The following is a 14,855-nucleotide window of genomic DNA, read 5'->3' on the forward strand; positions in this document are numbered from 1 at the left end:
TTTAATGTGGGTAATATTATAGTCCAGATCTTGAGTATGTAGTTTGATAATTTATATGGGTACAATGTCGGACCCTTAAGTTAGTGAGTTAGTCACCCTGGATAAAGTGCTGCATCCCTCATTGCTGCATAGCAGCCTGGTCACCCTCCAGGCGCTCCCTTTGGGAAGCTGTGCAGCAGCGCCAGGACCTAGCCCACCCTTCAAAACACTTTTTATAAGATGAATTTATGAACTTAATTGTCAGACCTTATAGAATGACAGCTCTGAGGCCATTCCCCAGAGGAAGTACCTCAGAGGTGACCGTACTGATAGTCCACAATGAGGTATGCAGCACTTTTTCTAGAATGAGTTCATGAACTTAATTGTCTGGCCTCGTGTGTGTGTGTGTGTGTGTGTGTGTGTGTGTGTGTGTGTGTATGCACATAAAAATGAAAGTTATAGAGAAATGAATGCTATGGATAGTATTATAGGATTTGGGCTGAATACTACAGACTGGTTGGCTTATATATAAACAACAGGAATTTCTTTATCACAGTTCTGGAGACTGGAAAGTTCAAGATCAAGTCAGTGGTAGATTCAGGGTCTGGTGAGGCCTCCATTTCAGTGTATAGATGGCTGTCTTCATACTGTGTCCTCACATGGTTGAAGGAACAAAGGAGATCTCTGGAGTCTTTTGAAAGGACACTAACCTCGTTTATGAAGGCTGCACCCAATGACCTAATCACCTCCTGATACCGTAACACTGGGATTAGGATTTCAACATATGGATTTTATGGGGATGTAAACATTCCCCACTTTGTACAATATAGAACTAAAAAGCAGACCTGGCATCCTTCACAAAATTATAAATATATTTATAAACTTAAAGAATAGATATCAATATAATTGAAACATATCAAATTCAGGGTCTTGCTTAGAAAACTGTAGATGTTTTATTCACTCTTGTACCTTAAATTTGTGTGGTTGAAAGTTCCTTATTGTCGGGTGGCGCCTGTGGCTTAGTCGGTAAGGCGCCAGCCCCATATACCGAGGGTGGTGGGTTCAAACCCGGCCCTAGCCAAACTGCAACCAAAAATAGCCGGGTGTTGTGGCAGGCACCTGTAGTCCCAGCTACGCGGGAGGCTGAGGCAAGAGAATCGCTTGAGCCCGGGAGTTGGAGGTTGCTGTGAGCTGTGTGAGGCCACAGCACTCTACCAAGAGCCATAAAGTGAGACTCTGTCTCTACAAAAAAAAAAAAAAGAAAGTTCCTTATTGTCTTTTTACTATTACACTTATTGTTTTGCTTCCCACAGACATGAAGCCATTATTATCTCAGGAACCAAAATGGCCAAACAAATCCAGAAAGAAATTCAGCTAGGTGTGGCGTCCTGGATTTCCCTTGGGAACAGAAGACCTCACCTCAGCATCATTTTAGTGGGAGACAACCCAGCCAGCCACACCTACGTCAGGAATAAGATAAGAGCTGCCTCTGCTGTAGGTGGGTATGTGCATTAGTTGTAATTGTTACTAAATATTTTTTCCTTTTTTACTTTAAAGTGTGATAATTATGACTGAAAGATATCAAATAAGTACCATTTGAATAACATGTATTAGATATTTTTAAACTACAAAAGTTATGTTAATTTCTTACAATTTTTCTTCAAATTCTTTACGTGCTCAATTCAGTGTGATTTCATATCCTATGATGAGATGCAAGAGGAATAAAAGGCCCATTTCCATTATATGAGCTTTGATTAAATAATAAACCTGGCCCATTCACTTTGTCAAACATGGCCTCATGGTGGTGGTGGTGATGGCACTTTGACTCTCTTCAGATGTGCTGATAGTAGCTTATTACACTAAGTGCAGGTCACCACAAAGGAAGCTTGGCCAAAGAGTGCATGTGAATCGAGAGAAAACGTCCCAGCACTACACGAGGAATCCCTCCTGATGACGCCTGACAAGCCCCGTCTGTAGAGGGCCTTCCCTTCCCTCCTTGGTGTCTTATTCTACCAAGGAGAGAATGAATGAAAAACCATGAATGAACAACCATATCTCATTTAGTCCAGTGACTTTCTTCGCTTGTTTTTCTTCCAGGTATCTGTAGTGAGCTTATTCTAAAGCCTAAGGAGGTTTCTCAGGAAGAACTTTTGGATATAACTGATCAATTGAACATGGACCCAAGAGTCAGTGGTGTATTAGTTCAGTTACCACTGCCAGGTACATAATGCTTTTGTGTGTGTCTGGTTTGGCTGGAGAAAGAACGTCTTTCAGCATTATATGGAGGCACTGCCAGTGATTTATAAAATATGTTCATTGCTGAGCACTGTGGCTCACACCTGTAATCCCAGCACTCTGGGAGGCCAAGATGGGTAGATTGCCTGAGCTCAGGAGTTCAAGACCAGCCTGTGCCAGAGCAAGACCCTGCCTCTAAAAAATAGCCGGGCGATGTGGTGGGCGCCTGTAGTCCCAGCTACTTGGGAGGCTTGAGGCAAGAGAATCGCTTGAGCCCAAGAGTTTGAGGTTGCTATGAGCTGTGACACCACGGCTCTCTACTGAGGGCAACATAATGAGACTCTGTCTCAAAAATAAATAAGTAAATAAATAAATAAATACAATATGTTCAGAAGGCCACTAGCTATTATCCTAGTAGGTATAACAGGTGTTGGTTTCTGAATGATTTCTGCGTATAATGACTGACAAACTAGAAATTTAGGCATCGGCCATGCACAGACTTCCTGCTTTGCACAGTAATTCAGGACCATGAAAATGACTGTATGAGTTGAAACCAGGAATAATAATCCTACTAATCTGTGGGAAAAATGACAATTTTTCTGTGACCTTTAAATTTTTTTGCCAAAGCACTAAAAACTTTCCTACTGTGGTTTATGAATGTATCAGGAAGTCAAAAATTAGTCAAACTGATATTCAGCATATTGTAATTTAAAACATTATAAATATTGAAAATTAAAGTGATTTATTTGCAAACCCTCGTGAAGAGCAGTTTGACAGTGTCTGCCTTCTCCTTCTATAACTCAGTGTGTGGGGCCCGCAGCTTTTTCTCAGTGAGCTGGATTGTCATATCCCTTCCTAAGTTTTGATTGGTTTCCAATATTTTGTCCTTTGTACCTAAGTGAAATATTTCTGAGAATTCCTTTAATGTGAAGTCCTACGTTTGTGTCACTACTTCTGGGACATTGTCATTCTTTTTGTTCTCATCACTCACTTGTATCAGTTCACCCTCACTGGCTCCCTCTGGCTATAGAGTCAACACTCCAGGTCAGCAGCTTTTCGGACAACTCCATTCACGTTCAGTTAGAGCCCCGGGTGCAGCTCCACTGACCTGCGATCCTATTGGTGTGACTTTCTCCTCCTGTTCTCGTGTTCCTCAGGCTTTTCACAGGCTTCTCACCCTCACTGCCTGCAGGCTGAGGTTTGTCGAGTCTTTGCTTTGCCGTCCCCCCCTTCTCAGGTCTTCTGCTCACGTCCACTTTCTGTTCCAGGGTAACCACACTTTGTTTCTTTACTGTGCTTGCTTCTTTGATTCCCCGCTTTTCCATGCACTTTCTGTGGGTTTATCTCTGGGAGACATGGAGAGAGCACCCCATGCTCTCTGTGTTTGAACAAATGTGTAGTGACCAGAGGTCGGCAGACTTTGAGAGACGTGCCCTGCCGTGATTGCTGTCTGATCCTGGTGCTAATGTGGTATTTACATTGTGGTCTGTGGCTACTCAGTTGACATCAATGAACTGATAGCTAGAATTTGAACTTTGTTGTTGGAAGACTGTTACTACTTAACTAAAGTGTGGTTCTGAAATCCGTGCATTTTTGAACTGTAAAAACTAAGACTAGGAGCACATGTGGAATATAGGTGTCCGTAGTTTTGAGTTTAAGTTTTAACCAACAATTAGATGTAGAAAATAAAGCTTTATGATGCTATCATATGGAATCTTTATATGGTTATTCATATTGTCGTTTATCTAATGATAAAACTTAATATCCTAGTATATGTTACAGCTTTTGTGCTGTTTAAATTGTGCCAAAAATCCATACTTCTAATTCTTTTCCTACAATATAGCTGCACTGAAAGAAAAGTCATCAAGCTGGGGAAGAACTGAGTAGTTATTAAGGTTTCCCCCTGAGGAAAATGCCTTGACAGGTAATGCTATAAATTTAAGATTGACGCGGGGCATATCACTTACATTTAAACATAGAAAAAGAATTAAGCACATGTAACTCTTTGATTTTATATCATGGGAAAATGAAGTCTAGAGAAGATTAGGAGTTTATTAACATCACAAATCTGTCCAGAAAATTTTGGTAGTGTTTGGCAATTGTTTGACTGTCCAGAAAATTTTGGTAGTGTTTGGCAATTGTTTGACTCATGCAGGAAAGAATTTTTTTTCGTACTGTATTTGTCAGGCAATCTTCTTATAGTTTGCAATTTTTGAATTTTTCTCATTTGCATTTATATGACATTCAAATGCATTTATAAAACATGTCACAGCGTTAGCTCTTAAAATGTCCATACTACACAAAGTGGGTTACACATTCAGTGTAATCTCTATCAAAATTCCAATGGTATTTTTTACAGAACTAGGAATAAAAATCCCAAAATTCGTATAAAACCAAAAAATACCCTAAATACTAGCCAAAGCAATACTGAGCAAAAAGAACAAAGTTAGAATCAAAAGCATTGCTACTTGATCTCAAAATATACTACAAAGCTATAGTAACCAAAATAACATGTTACTGGCATGAATGCAGACATATAGATCAATAGAATAGAGTGCCCAGGAATAAATACACATATTTAAAGTCAAGTGATCTTTGGCAAAAGTGCCGATAGCATACATGGAGAAAGGATGGTCTCCTCAAAAAATGGTGCTGATAAAACTGCATATTCACATACAGAAAAATGAAATTAGACCCCCATTTCACCTCCTATACAGAAACCAACTCAAAATTGATTTTAAAGACTTAAATGTAGACCTGAAGCTTTAAAACTACTAGAGGAAAACAGGAGAAAACCTTCTTGACATTGGTCTGGGCAAAGATTTATTGGATATAACCCCAAAAGCACAGGTGAAAAAAGCAAAAATAGACAATTGGATTACATCAAACCAAAAAGGTCATTCACAGTAAACAATCAGCAGAGTGAGGAGACAACCTGTGAAATGGGAGAAAATGTTCGCGAGCCATACATCTGATAAGGAGGTAATACCTAAACTAGTAAGGAATTCAAACAACTCAATAGTAAGAAAACAAATGACCTGATTTAGAAATGGGTGAAGTACCTAAATACACATTTCCCAAAAGAAGATATACAAATGGCCAAACAGTTATATGAAACAATACTCAACATTACTAATCATCAGGGAAAGACAGATGTAAACCACTCTGAGATATATCCTCATACCTGTTAGGATGGCTGTTACCAAGAAAATAAAGGATAAGTATTGATGAGGATTTGGAGAAAAGAGAAGTCTTATGCACTGTTGTTGAGAATGTAAATTGGTATAGCCATTATGAAAAATAGTATAGAGATTTCTCCAAAAAAAATAAAAGTAGAATCACCATGTGATCCAGCAATCTCTCTTCTAGGTATATGGCCAAAGGAAAGGTAATCAGAATGTCAAGGGATATCTATATCCCCATGTTCACTACAGCATTATTTATAATGGCCAAGATACAGAAGCAACTTAAGTGTTCATCAATGGACGGATGGATAGAGCAGTGGTTCTCAACCTTCCTAATGCCGTGACCCTTTAATACAGTTCCTCATGTTGGGGTGACCCCCATCCATAAAATTGTTTTGGTTGCTACTTCATAACTGTAATTTTGCTACTGTTATGAATCATAATGTAAATATCTGATACGCAGGATGTATTTTCATTGTTACAAAGGGGTCGCGACCCACAGGTTGAGAACTGTTGGTATAGAGTAAATGTCACATAAATACACGAAGAATACTGATCAACTTTTCAAAAGGAAATTGTCCCGACCCGCAGGACAGCAACGGGGGCCGCAGGAACCACCTAAAGGAGAAAAACAAACAAGGGGCGCGAGAAAGGGAGACAAGACAGTTTTCTGATCAGGTCTCAAACTTTATTGAAAAAACTTGTGCCTTATAAGCATTACGGGGAAGGAGGGTGTGTCTTGTTGGGAGGTTCAGAGGAGTTGTTAACTGGGGATTGGCTAGAGTAAGTAAGATGGGGCATAAGGTGATTGGTTGGCTAGTTGCCGGGTAAAGTTACCGGGAAAAGGTGAAACTGTTTTTTACTTGAAGAGGAAGTAAGGCCGAGCTGTACCTCATATGGCTTCCGACATCTCCTCCCTTTTTGTTTTAAGGAGGTGGGCATTAACCGAGAGAGGGAGTAGCGACCTGGCTCCTCTCGTGGATTTCCCAGATCCACATTTGTTATTTGTGGTATCTTTTGGAGAGGAGAGGTAAGCAAAATTTTTGATACCAACCTCTATGCAAGCCAGGTTTGCTCTCAGAGAAAAATCAGAGGGGGTCTGATCCTTCATTTGACTTCTCCTTGGGATCGGGAGGTCGAAGGATTGTGGGACCTTCTCTTGCAATGCCTTGCTGTGCGCTCAACTCGGTGCCCATACCCTTTTTTCCTTTTATTAGGAATGGGTAAGTGTACCTCTGATCTATACACTGCCCTCATTATGAGGGGAAGCCATGAGAGTCGGTTTCTTGGTCAGACAGAGCCAGGCGATGGTAGTGAATTTGAATTGGTTTTGCTAGGGCAGAGTCTATTTGTTGTTTAATGAAAGTGGTGACCTTTTTGAATAGCCAGGGACCGAAGGAAAGGACTAATTGAAAACCTAATAGGGGGCCTAGGAGTGGGAGGAGATAAGGGAGAAGTCCATTGAGTCCTGACCAAAGGGGGTTATCACGAAGTTCCTTTCTTCTTTCTTCGAGCTGGTCTTGCAGGTTTTTTTTTATTTTTTTATTTTTTTATTTTTTTATTTTGCTATTTCTTTATTGCTGGACATTTGGGTTGTCCCCCAAATTTCTCATAATAGCACAATTGGGGGGACAAACTTAAAGTGTTAAAGATAATTTGAAAAGAAAGATCTTTTTTTTTTATTTTTATTTTTTTATTAAACCATAGCTGTGTACATTAGTATGATCATGGGGCACCATACACTTGGTTCATATATCGTTTGACACATTTTCATCACATTAGTTAACATAGCTTTTGTAGCATTTTCTTAGTTATTTTGCTAAGACCTTTACATTCCACATTTACTGGGATTCACATATACCCTTGTAAGATGCAGGTTTTTTTTATCTTGTCTCGAACAATGCCTGACTTGTTGGCGTAGAAACAGCATTTTTCCTGTAAAGCCAAACAGATACCTCCCTGCTCTGCCGTGAGGAGATCTAAGCCTCTACGGTTTTGTAGGACTACTTCTGCTAGGGAGTCTATTTGATCTTGAAGATCGTGAATTGTTTCAGAAAGAGCTGAGACATCCTCTATTAGTTGACGAGACAGTTTGTGGTAGGAATGTATAGATATTCTTGTTCCGGTAACTCCTGTGGCTACTGCTGTAGTGATGCCTAGTCCTGCTATTAGTGAGATAAGTTGAATAGCTCTTTTAGAGAGTGGATGTCCAGCTATATAATCAAGACTGGGGAGAGGAACAGGTTGATCTCCTAGTATAATAGAGATATCAGGGAGTAGTTGGGCGGTTACGCAATAGCCTATCCAGTTACCTGGTAGGGCCGTATAGGCCAAATTTCCTCCATATACTAAAACATGTCCGGGAGGGGGGCACCGGTGTGAGGTGCTATTAGAAATGGAGGAGCAGTTTGTGAAGGTGATGCTTCCTAAGTCTACATCATAATTATTGTTCTGGGGAGGTTTGTATATACAAGGGGTTTGTGTAAATTCTATAGGTTGGACTCTAAAAGGTAGACTGTCGCTACAGTTTAGATGTGAGTTGTTTAGATGTGAAGTGGAGGTGTTTGTTAGTAGGGCTAGGGGCGTAGGTATGCCAAGAGTTAGACATAGCCAGCAGTTTTCCGCGAGGGTTGGGTTGGAATTATTTAAAGCTTTGAAAGTGGCTTCTAAAATATCAGAGGTTTGGATGTCGAGATCTATGTCTCGAGATTTAGGTAAAGCTAAGGGGTGGTATTGTAGGGGAGTATATTTTTCTTTAATTATTTTTTCAATTTGTTTTTGGACTGCATCTTCTCTTACCCTATCTGATGGCCCACCGCCATCGGATGTGTGAATTGGTGGTTTTAGTGGCCAGCAAACATTTTTGCCAATAGTGCCTAAGCAGGAGGCTTGGGCATATTTGGAGTGTCCCAGGTTATGAGTAGAATCAAGCTCACATCCAAAGGAGCCAGAATAAGTTCTTTGTAAAATGGCTGTTAGATATGTGTTGCCGTTTGTGTGGGTACACTGCTGGACACTATTGTAGCACATAGAGTGCATTTGATCGGTTATTTCGCACTCTGTGGGACAAGGTCCTGGTTCGTTTTGAACTGGGAGTATTATTTTGGGTGCATTAACACACTGCCAGTTTTGTTTATGTCCTCCTCCTACCTGTGACGTGAAAGTTAAATAGGCGGTTTTGCCGCTGCAATCAACTTGGCTAGTATGGGAGGTGGGTATTATTGTAGTTGTTCCTCCCTTATAGTCACAAGGTGCCCCATATAGTTTTTGGAGTAGTTGTTCTGTGGTAATTGGGGGCCCCAGTGCCACCTAGGGTAGTGTTTAATAAGGTAAAGAATATTATGGCAGGGTTAGAATTTTGGCTACGGTGACTGGAAATGTAAGAACAGGGGGGTTGTCTTTGGCCCTTTTTGTTCTCCCTATTTTTTGTGGTGGTGAGGGAGATGGATTATTGGTGGTGAGGTTGGGGTTTAGTTTAAAAAGTTCAGTTTCAAGGGCCTGGATTTCTTTAATAAGGTGAAGGTGCTCACGCTTGGTTTGTAATATTTCTTTGAGGGAGGAGACTTCTTGAGTGAGTGTTGTTTTTGCTAGTTGGATGGGGTCAAGTGGGAGATTATTGGGTATAGAGGGAGGCTTTGGAATAACTGAGGTGTTGAGGTTGTAAGAGTGTGGGTTATGGGGGGGTGGGTTTATTGATGACAGGGGCTGTAAGGCCCCAGGGGTTATCATGGTAATGGACAGCTTGATTTTCTAGGGATTTTTCTTCCTCAGGGTTTAAATGATGTATTTGATTATTAGAAATGAGTGATGGGTAGAGTTTTGGAGATGAAGGTTTTTGAGGGAAAGGGTTGGTAACATTTGGAGTTTTAAGAGCGTTGTCGGGGCTGTTCAGGGGTTTAGGGGAAACTGGGGGGTTGTGAGGAATTTCTACTGTGACAGAGGGGCAGGTGGAAGGAGGGCGAGAAGCCTCTTAAAGGACTTCTTCTCCTACTTTGATGACATCTCAAATGTCAGGATCTAGTGAATGAACTTTTAACATGTCACGAATTAAATTCCAGTAGGAAAAGGCTGTAAATGGGTCTTTGTCAGGACCAAAGGTGTGGTAAAAGTCCTGCAAGGCATCTCTACTCGTTCCCAGCGTTTTTGGCTGATTGTTCCCTGTAAAGGGAACCAGGGGCAGGTTTCATGAATAAAATTAAAAAATTCTTTAAGGTCCTTTCTTTTAACCCTTACTCCTCGCACTCTGAGTGATCCTTTGAGTCCATCAAGGAACATTTCATGTGTACTAAGCAAATTCCCCATTATGTTGGCTGGATGGCTCTCTCAGGATCTCGGTTCACGCAAGTCTCCAGTCGACTCAGAACTTAAGTTTCTCTGTGACCACTCTCCCTGTGCCTTACGATCTCTGCTCGCGTGTCATAGGTCGGCAGGTATAATCTGCCTGCTCGGACCCTCTCAGGCAGGACAGCTGCCTACCGCCCTCAGGCTTAGCCTTTGGGAGGCAGCGTCCCTGGGAGTGCCCTTGAGGTGGATGACCGTGTAAGACGTAGAGAGCTCAGAGTTTGTTAGAGAGTGTTAGGCAGAAAAACTAGTCCAACTGTTTTGGAGTTCTCACTGCCGAAACGGGTACCTCTCGTCCTTCCCCGCTTTGGCCCTGTGAGCTTGGTAAGTGAATTAGATCCGGGAGAGCCAATAATAACAGCCAAGACAAAGGGGTGAAATGTTTGAAATCTTGTAAGTTATTGTTTGCCTACCTTCTCTTCTGATCCGTCTCACGGTGGGTGAACCGAGGCGATCTGAATGGGGAGTGCACGCGGGTCCTCGCTGCAGCTCCAAAGGGTGCCTGGCCAGGGCTTCCGTAGGCAAGCGTTCTTCTCCAGGGGGTCCCGCCCCACGTTGGGCGCCAGGATGTCCCGACCTGCGGGACAGCAACGGGGGACGCAGGAACCACCTAAAGGAGAAAAAAAAAAGGGGGCGTGAGAAAGGGAGACAAGACAGTTTTCTGATCAAGTCTCCAACTTTATTGAAAAAACTTGTGCCTTATAAGCATTATGGGGAAGGAGGGTGTGTCTTGTTGGGAGGTTCAGAGGAGTTGTTAACTGGGGATTGGCTAGAGTAAGTAAGATGGGGCATAAGGTGATTGGTTGGCTAGTTGCCGGGTAAAGTTACCGGGAAAAGGTAAAACTGTTTTTTACTTGAAGAGGAAGTAAGGCCGAGCTGTACCTTATATGGCTTCCGACAGGAAATCCTGTCATTTGTGACAATGTGCAACCTGGAGTATATTATTCTAATAAGCCAGAGACAGAAATACAAATATTGCATGATGTCATTTATATGGAGAATCTAAAAACGTTAAACTCCTAGAAACACAGAATGAAGGAAAACATGGAGTGGAGTGGTAGTTATCAGGGACTGGGGAGGGCATAGAGGAGACATTGTTCAGATGACACAGAATTTTAGATAGGATGAATAAATTCACATACAACATGGTGACTATAGTTAATAATGACATGCTAACTGCTGAGAAGGTACATTTTAAATGTTCTAACCCCCAAAAGTATGTGGAAATTTCAGGTGGGGATGATGACTGAATAGAGACGTTGGTCACTATATCATTTTAGAAGGAAAGGTTTTAGATACAACATAGTTTGGGTGTAATGCTGAGGAAGAAGTGTCAGGGCCTACTGGAGATCCCACTGGAGGAAGCTGCGGGGCAGACCAGGAGGAGCAGGGTGCGGAAAGAGGGCAGTCACTGCAAAACCGGGGCCCTGTGGGAAGTGCAGGTTGGGATTTTATTTCTCCTCGCCTCACACCCCTTTTACCCCCATCAGACTAAAAGCTACTACTGCCAGTGAAATGGGAGTGTCTTCAAATAAAGCACCAGGCTGTCAGTGCCCCCTAGGATTGCTCCCTGTCACCACAGACCAGAGCTGAGATGGCAGGTGGCAGGCTCCACTGAGTGCCTTTGTCTTTCAGAGGGAGATTCAGCACTTCAGTTTTTGTGTCACTTGTCCCCACACAAACTTTTCCCAGATCCTGCCCAGAATACAGTGGCTTTGGGTGCCAGTGGGTCCCAGAGCAACTCTGTGATCCTAGAACTTGGGCAGTCTGGGCTGGCTGCATTCCAAGGAGAGGTATAAAGACGACCAGAGTGCCAGCTGTCCTCCACTCAGACTCTTTTCCTTCCCCTTCTTCCATCCTCGGCCCACCGCTGGTGAGTGACATGGATCCAAGAGACCATCAAGACATGGCTCTCGGGAGCGGCTACTTCCCCTCTGTTGGTTCACACACTACGTTGAGGCTCCACAGAGAGTCCTGAACCAAGGGGTGCTTGGACTGTGAGTGTGCTGCCCTCCCACACCTACTGCTGGTCTCCTGGCTGCTCCAGAAGAGCAGGGAGTGCCCCAAAGTGAAGGCCACTAAGCCTGCTTGAGCACCCATGGACAACTTGGGATCTCATGCATCTTCCTGGCATGATCAGGGACTGAGCTTCGGGTACCAGGAGACATGCCTGCAGGCTGGACCCCATACCCACGGGACTCCATTGTGTTGCTCAGGGGCACAGAGGGGAGACTTGTAAACTAATCTCGGGAGGCGAGGGAGCCCATGTGGGTGGCTCCGAGCTGCAGTGCCACCCCTGCCCCACAGGAAAGATGTGCTTTGGGTGTGAGGCAGGGGCTCAGACAGGGAAGCTTCCACTCACGGCACCGTTAACTGGTGAGCTTAGCTAGTTTAGGTGTCTGCTTGAGGCCAGAAACCAGAAGATCTTGAGATGGGGAGGAAGGAGAAGAGAAAAACATTACTGGCTGGGGATTCAGACCGGCTGTAATCCCAGATGGCTTGGTGGGGCCACTTTAGCCCCTCTCTGGTGGCTTTTTCCAGTGTCCTGGGAGCAGACCTTTGACCACTACTAAGAAAGCTCCCTGGCCAGCCTCTGTGGAGCCACCTCTGTTCTGGAGGAATTTAAGGAGTCTGGGAGATCTGAGCCCTACCCACCACTTGGGGCATTCCAGTGCTTCTGGTGGACCAGAGCTGGTCACAACCCCCCCAACCCCGCCCCCAAACAGCCCTACAGCTGGCTCTTCCCTGAAAGTAACACCTCCTTTCAGGGAAAACAATCTTTCCAGCCCTTAACCCTTTACAGCTGCAGTCCCCAACCCAAAGGCTGTAGACCAGCACCTGGCATTTTAGGAACCTGACTGCACAGCAGGAGGTGAACAGCAGACAGGTGGGGTGCGGAGCTTCCTGTGTCTACAGCTGCTCCCCATCCTCACTTCACTGCCTGAGCTCCACCTGCTGCCCAATCAGCAGCGTGTTAGAGTCTCATAGACAGCAAGTCCTACTGTAAAGTGTGCATGTGAGGGGTCTAGGTGGTCAACATCAGGAACCAAGAATACTGTACTGATATGTACATGTGGTGCATGTCCAGTCTATGAACTTAAGGAGATGGTCAGGGTAGGGAAGTGACCAGCTATGAAGGTTCTACTGTCCTAGCAACAGTCAAGTGGAGAGTCCATTCAAGGACTCAATACCATGTGAATACCTCTAGGTATTGAGGTATACCTATTTTTCTAGGTATTTTTTACCTAGAAAAAAACTAAAATAGCTAGGACTATACTTAACAAAGGAGGTTAAGGTCCTCTACAAGGAGAAAATTATAGAATGCTGATGTAAGGAATCACAGATGACACCACAAACAAACGGGAAAACATTCCCTGCTCATGGATTGATAGAATCAACATTATTAAAATGTCCATACTGTCCAAAGTGATTCAATGCAATTCCAATCAAAATGCCAGCTTCATATTCCAAGATCTAGAAAAAAATAATTCTAAGCTTTATATGGAGCTAAAAAAAAAAGCCCAAATAGCCAAAGCAATTTTATGTAAAAAGAACATATCTGGAGGCATCTCATTACTTGACTTCAAAGTATACTACAAGGATGTAGTAACCAAAACAGCATGGTACTGGTATAAAAACAGAGACATAGGCTGATGGAATAGAATAGAAATCTCAGAAATAAAACAATTTACCTGCAATCAGCTCATCTTCAACCAAGCAAACACCAACATACACTGGAAAAAGCATGCCTTATTCAATAAATCTTGTTGGAAAATCTGGATAGCCACACGCAGAAGAATAGAACAGGAACTCTCTCTCTCACCATATGCAAAAATTAATTCAAGATGGATTAAAGACTTAAATATAAGGCATGAAACCATAAAAATTCTGGAAGAAAATGTAGGGAGAACTCCTGTTGACATTAGCCCAGGCAAAGAATTTATGACTAAGACCTCAAAGTCAAATACAACAAAAATAAATAAATGTGACTCATTTAAATTAAAAACCTTCACAGCAAAGAACAGAAGCAACAGAATGAATAGACAAGAACACAAACAAATCATCAAGAATAAAAACAAACCACCTGGGCGGCGCCTGTGGCTCAGTCTATAGGGCGCCGGCCCCATATACCGAGGGTGACGGGTTCAAGCCCGGCCCCGGCCAAACTGCAACCAAAAAATAGCCGGGCGTTGTGGCGGGCGCCTGTAGTCCCAGCTGCTCGGGAGGCTGAGGCAAGAGAATCGCTTAAGCCCAGGAGTTGGAGATTGCTGTGAGCTGTGTGAGGCCACGGCACTCTACCGAGGGCCATAAAGTGAAACTCTGTCTCTACAAAAAAAAAAAAAAAAAAAAAAAAACCACCTGTCAGAAAGTGGGCAAATGATATGAACCTCCTTTTTGAAGGTGGTTAGACAGGTGGCCAAGAACATCACTAATCATCAGGGAAATGCAAATTAAAGCTACAGTGGGATACCACCTTTTCCTTACCAGAATGGCCAATATTAAAGAGAAAGGTGCACTTAGACTCGTCGGCGGGACTGCAAATTAGTATAACCTCTAGAGAAAATAGTATGGAGGTTTATCAAAGGAATAAATGGAGACCTGCCATTCAATCCGGAAATCCCACTACTGGGTGTCTCCCCAAAGGAAACAAAGTCATTTAATTAAAAAGACACCTGCACGTGAATGTTTAAGACACCTGCACAACTGCAAAGGTGTGGAATCAGCCTAAATTCCCTTGATTTCATGAGTGGATTAAGAGGATGCGGTATAGTGTACACAATATGCCATAGAGTACACATACTGATCAGCCATAAAAGGAGGGAAATAAGGTCGCTTGCTGCAATGTGAATTGAACTGGAGACTATTTTCCTAAGTGAAGTATCTCCAGAGTAGAAAACCAAACACCATATGTTCTCACTAAGCACAAAGCCTATAAAGGACATGAGAAACCAGGGAGAGGGAGGTGCGAGCTGGGGTGTGATTAAAACTTAGCTGTTGGGTGCAGTGAGCACTCTTCCAGTGAGAGCCACACCAAAAGCCCTGAATAAACATCATAAAGATATTTGTATAACAAAACACTGTGCCCCCTAGTGAATATTTTGAAATTAAAAAATA

The 14,855-nt window shown here is 42.9% G+C and overlaps 1 protein-coding gene across 4 annotated transcripts in view; it reads left to right on the forward strand.

Moving 5' to 3' along the window:
* Positions 1-14,855, forward strand: part of MTHFD2L (methylenetetrahydrofolate dehydrogenase (NADP+ dependent) 2 like) — a 130,179-nt gene that overhangs the window by 11,657 nt on the left and 103,667 nt on the right. For 3 of the 4 annotated variants that reach the window (XM_053582622.1, XM_053582796.1, XM_053582887.1), the window contains exons 2-3: positions 1,293-1,477; positions 2,077-2,199. In XM_053582622.1, the coding sequence (XP_053438597.1) occupies positions 1,293-1,477; positions 2,077-2,199 (308 nt within the window). The remainder of the gene's footprint in view (positions 1-1,292; positions 1,478-2,076; positions 2,200-14,855) is intronic. The other variant, XM_053582715.1, reaches the window with a different exon arrangement.

Source organism: Nycticebus coucang, chromosome 1, assembly GCF_027406575.1.
Source record: "Nycticebus coucang isolate mNycCou1 chromosome 1, mNycCou1.pri, whole genome shotgun sequence".
Classification (NCBI taxonomy): Eukaryota; Metazoa; Chordata; class Mammalia; order Primates; family Lorisidae; genus Nycticebus; species Nycticebus coucang.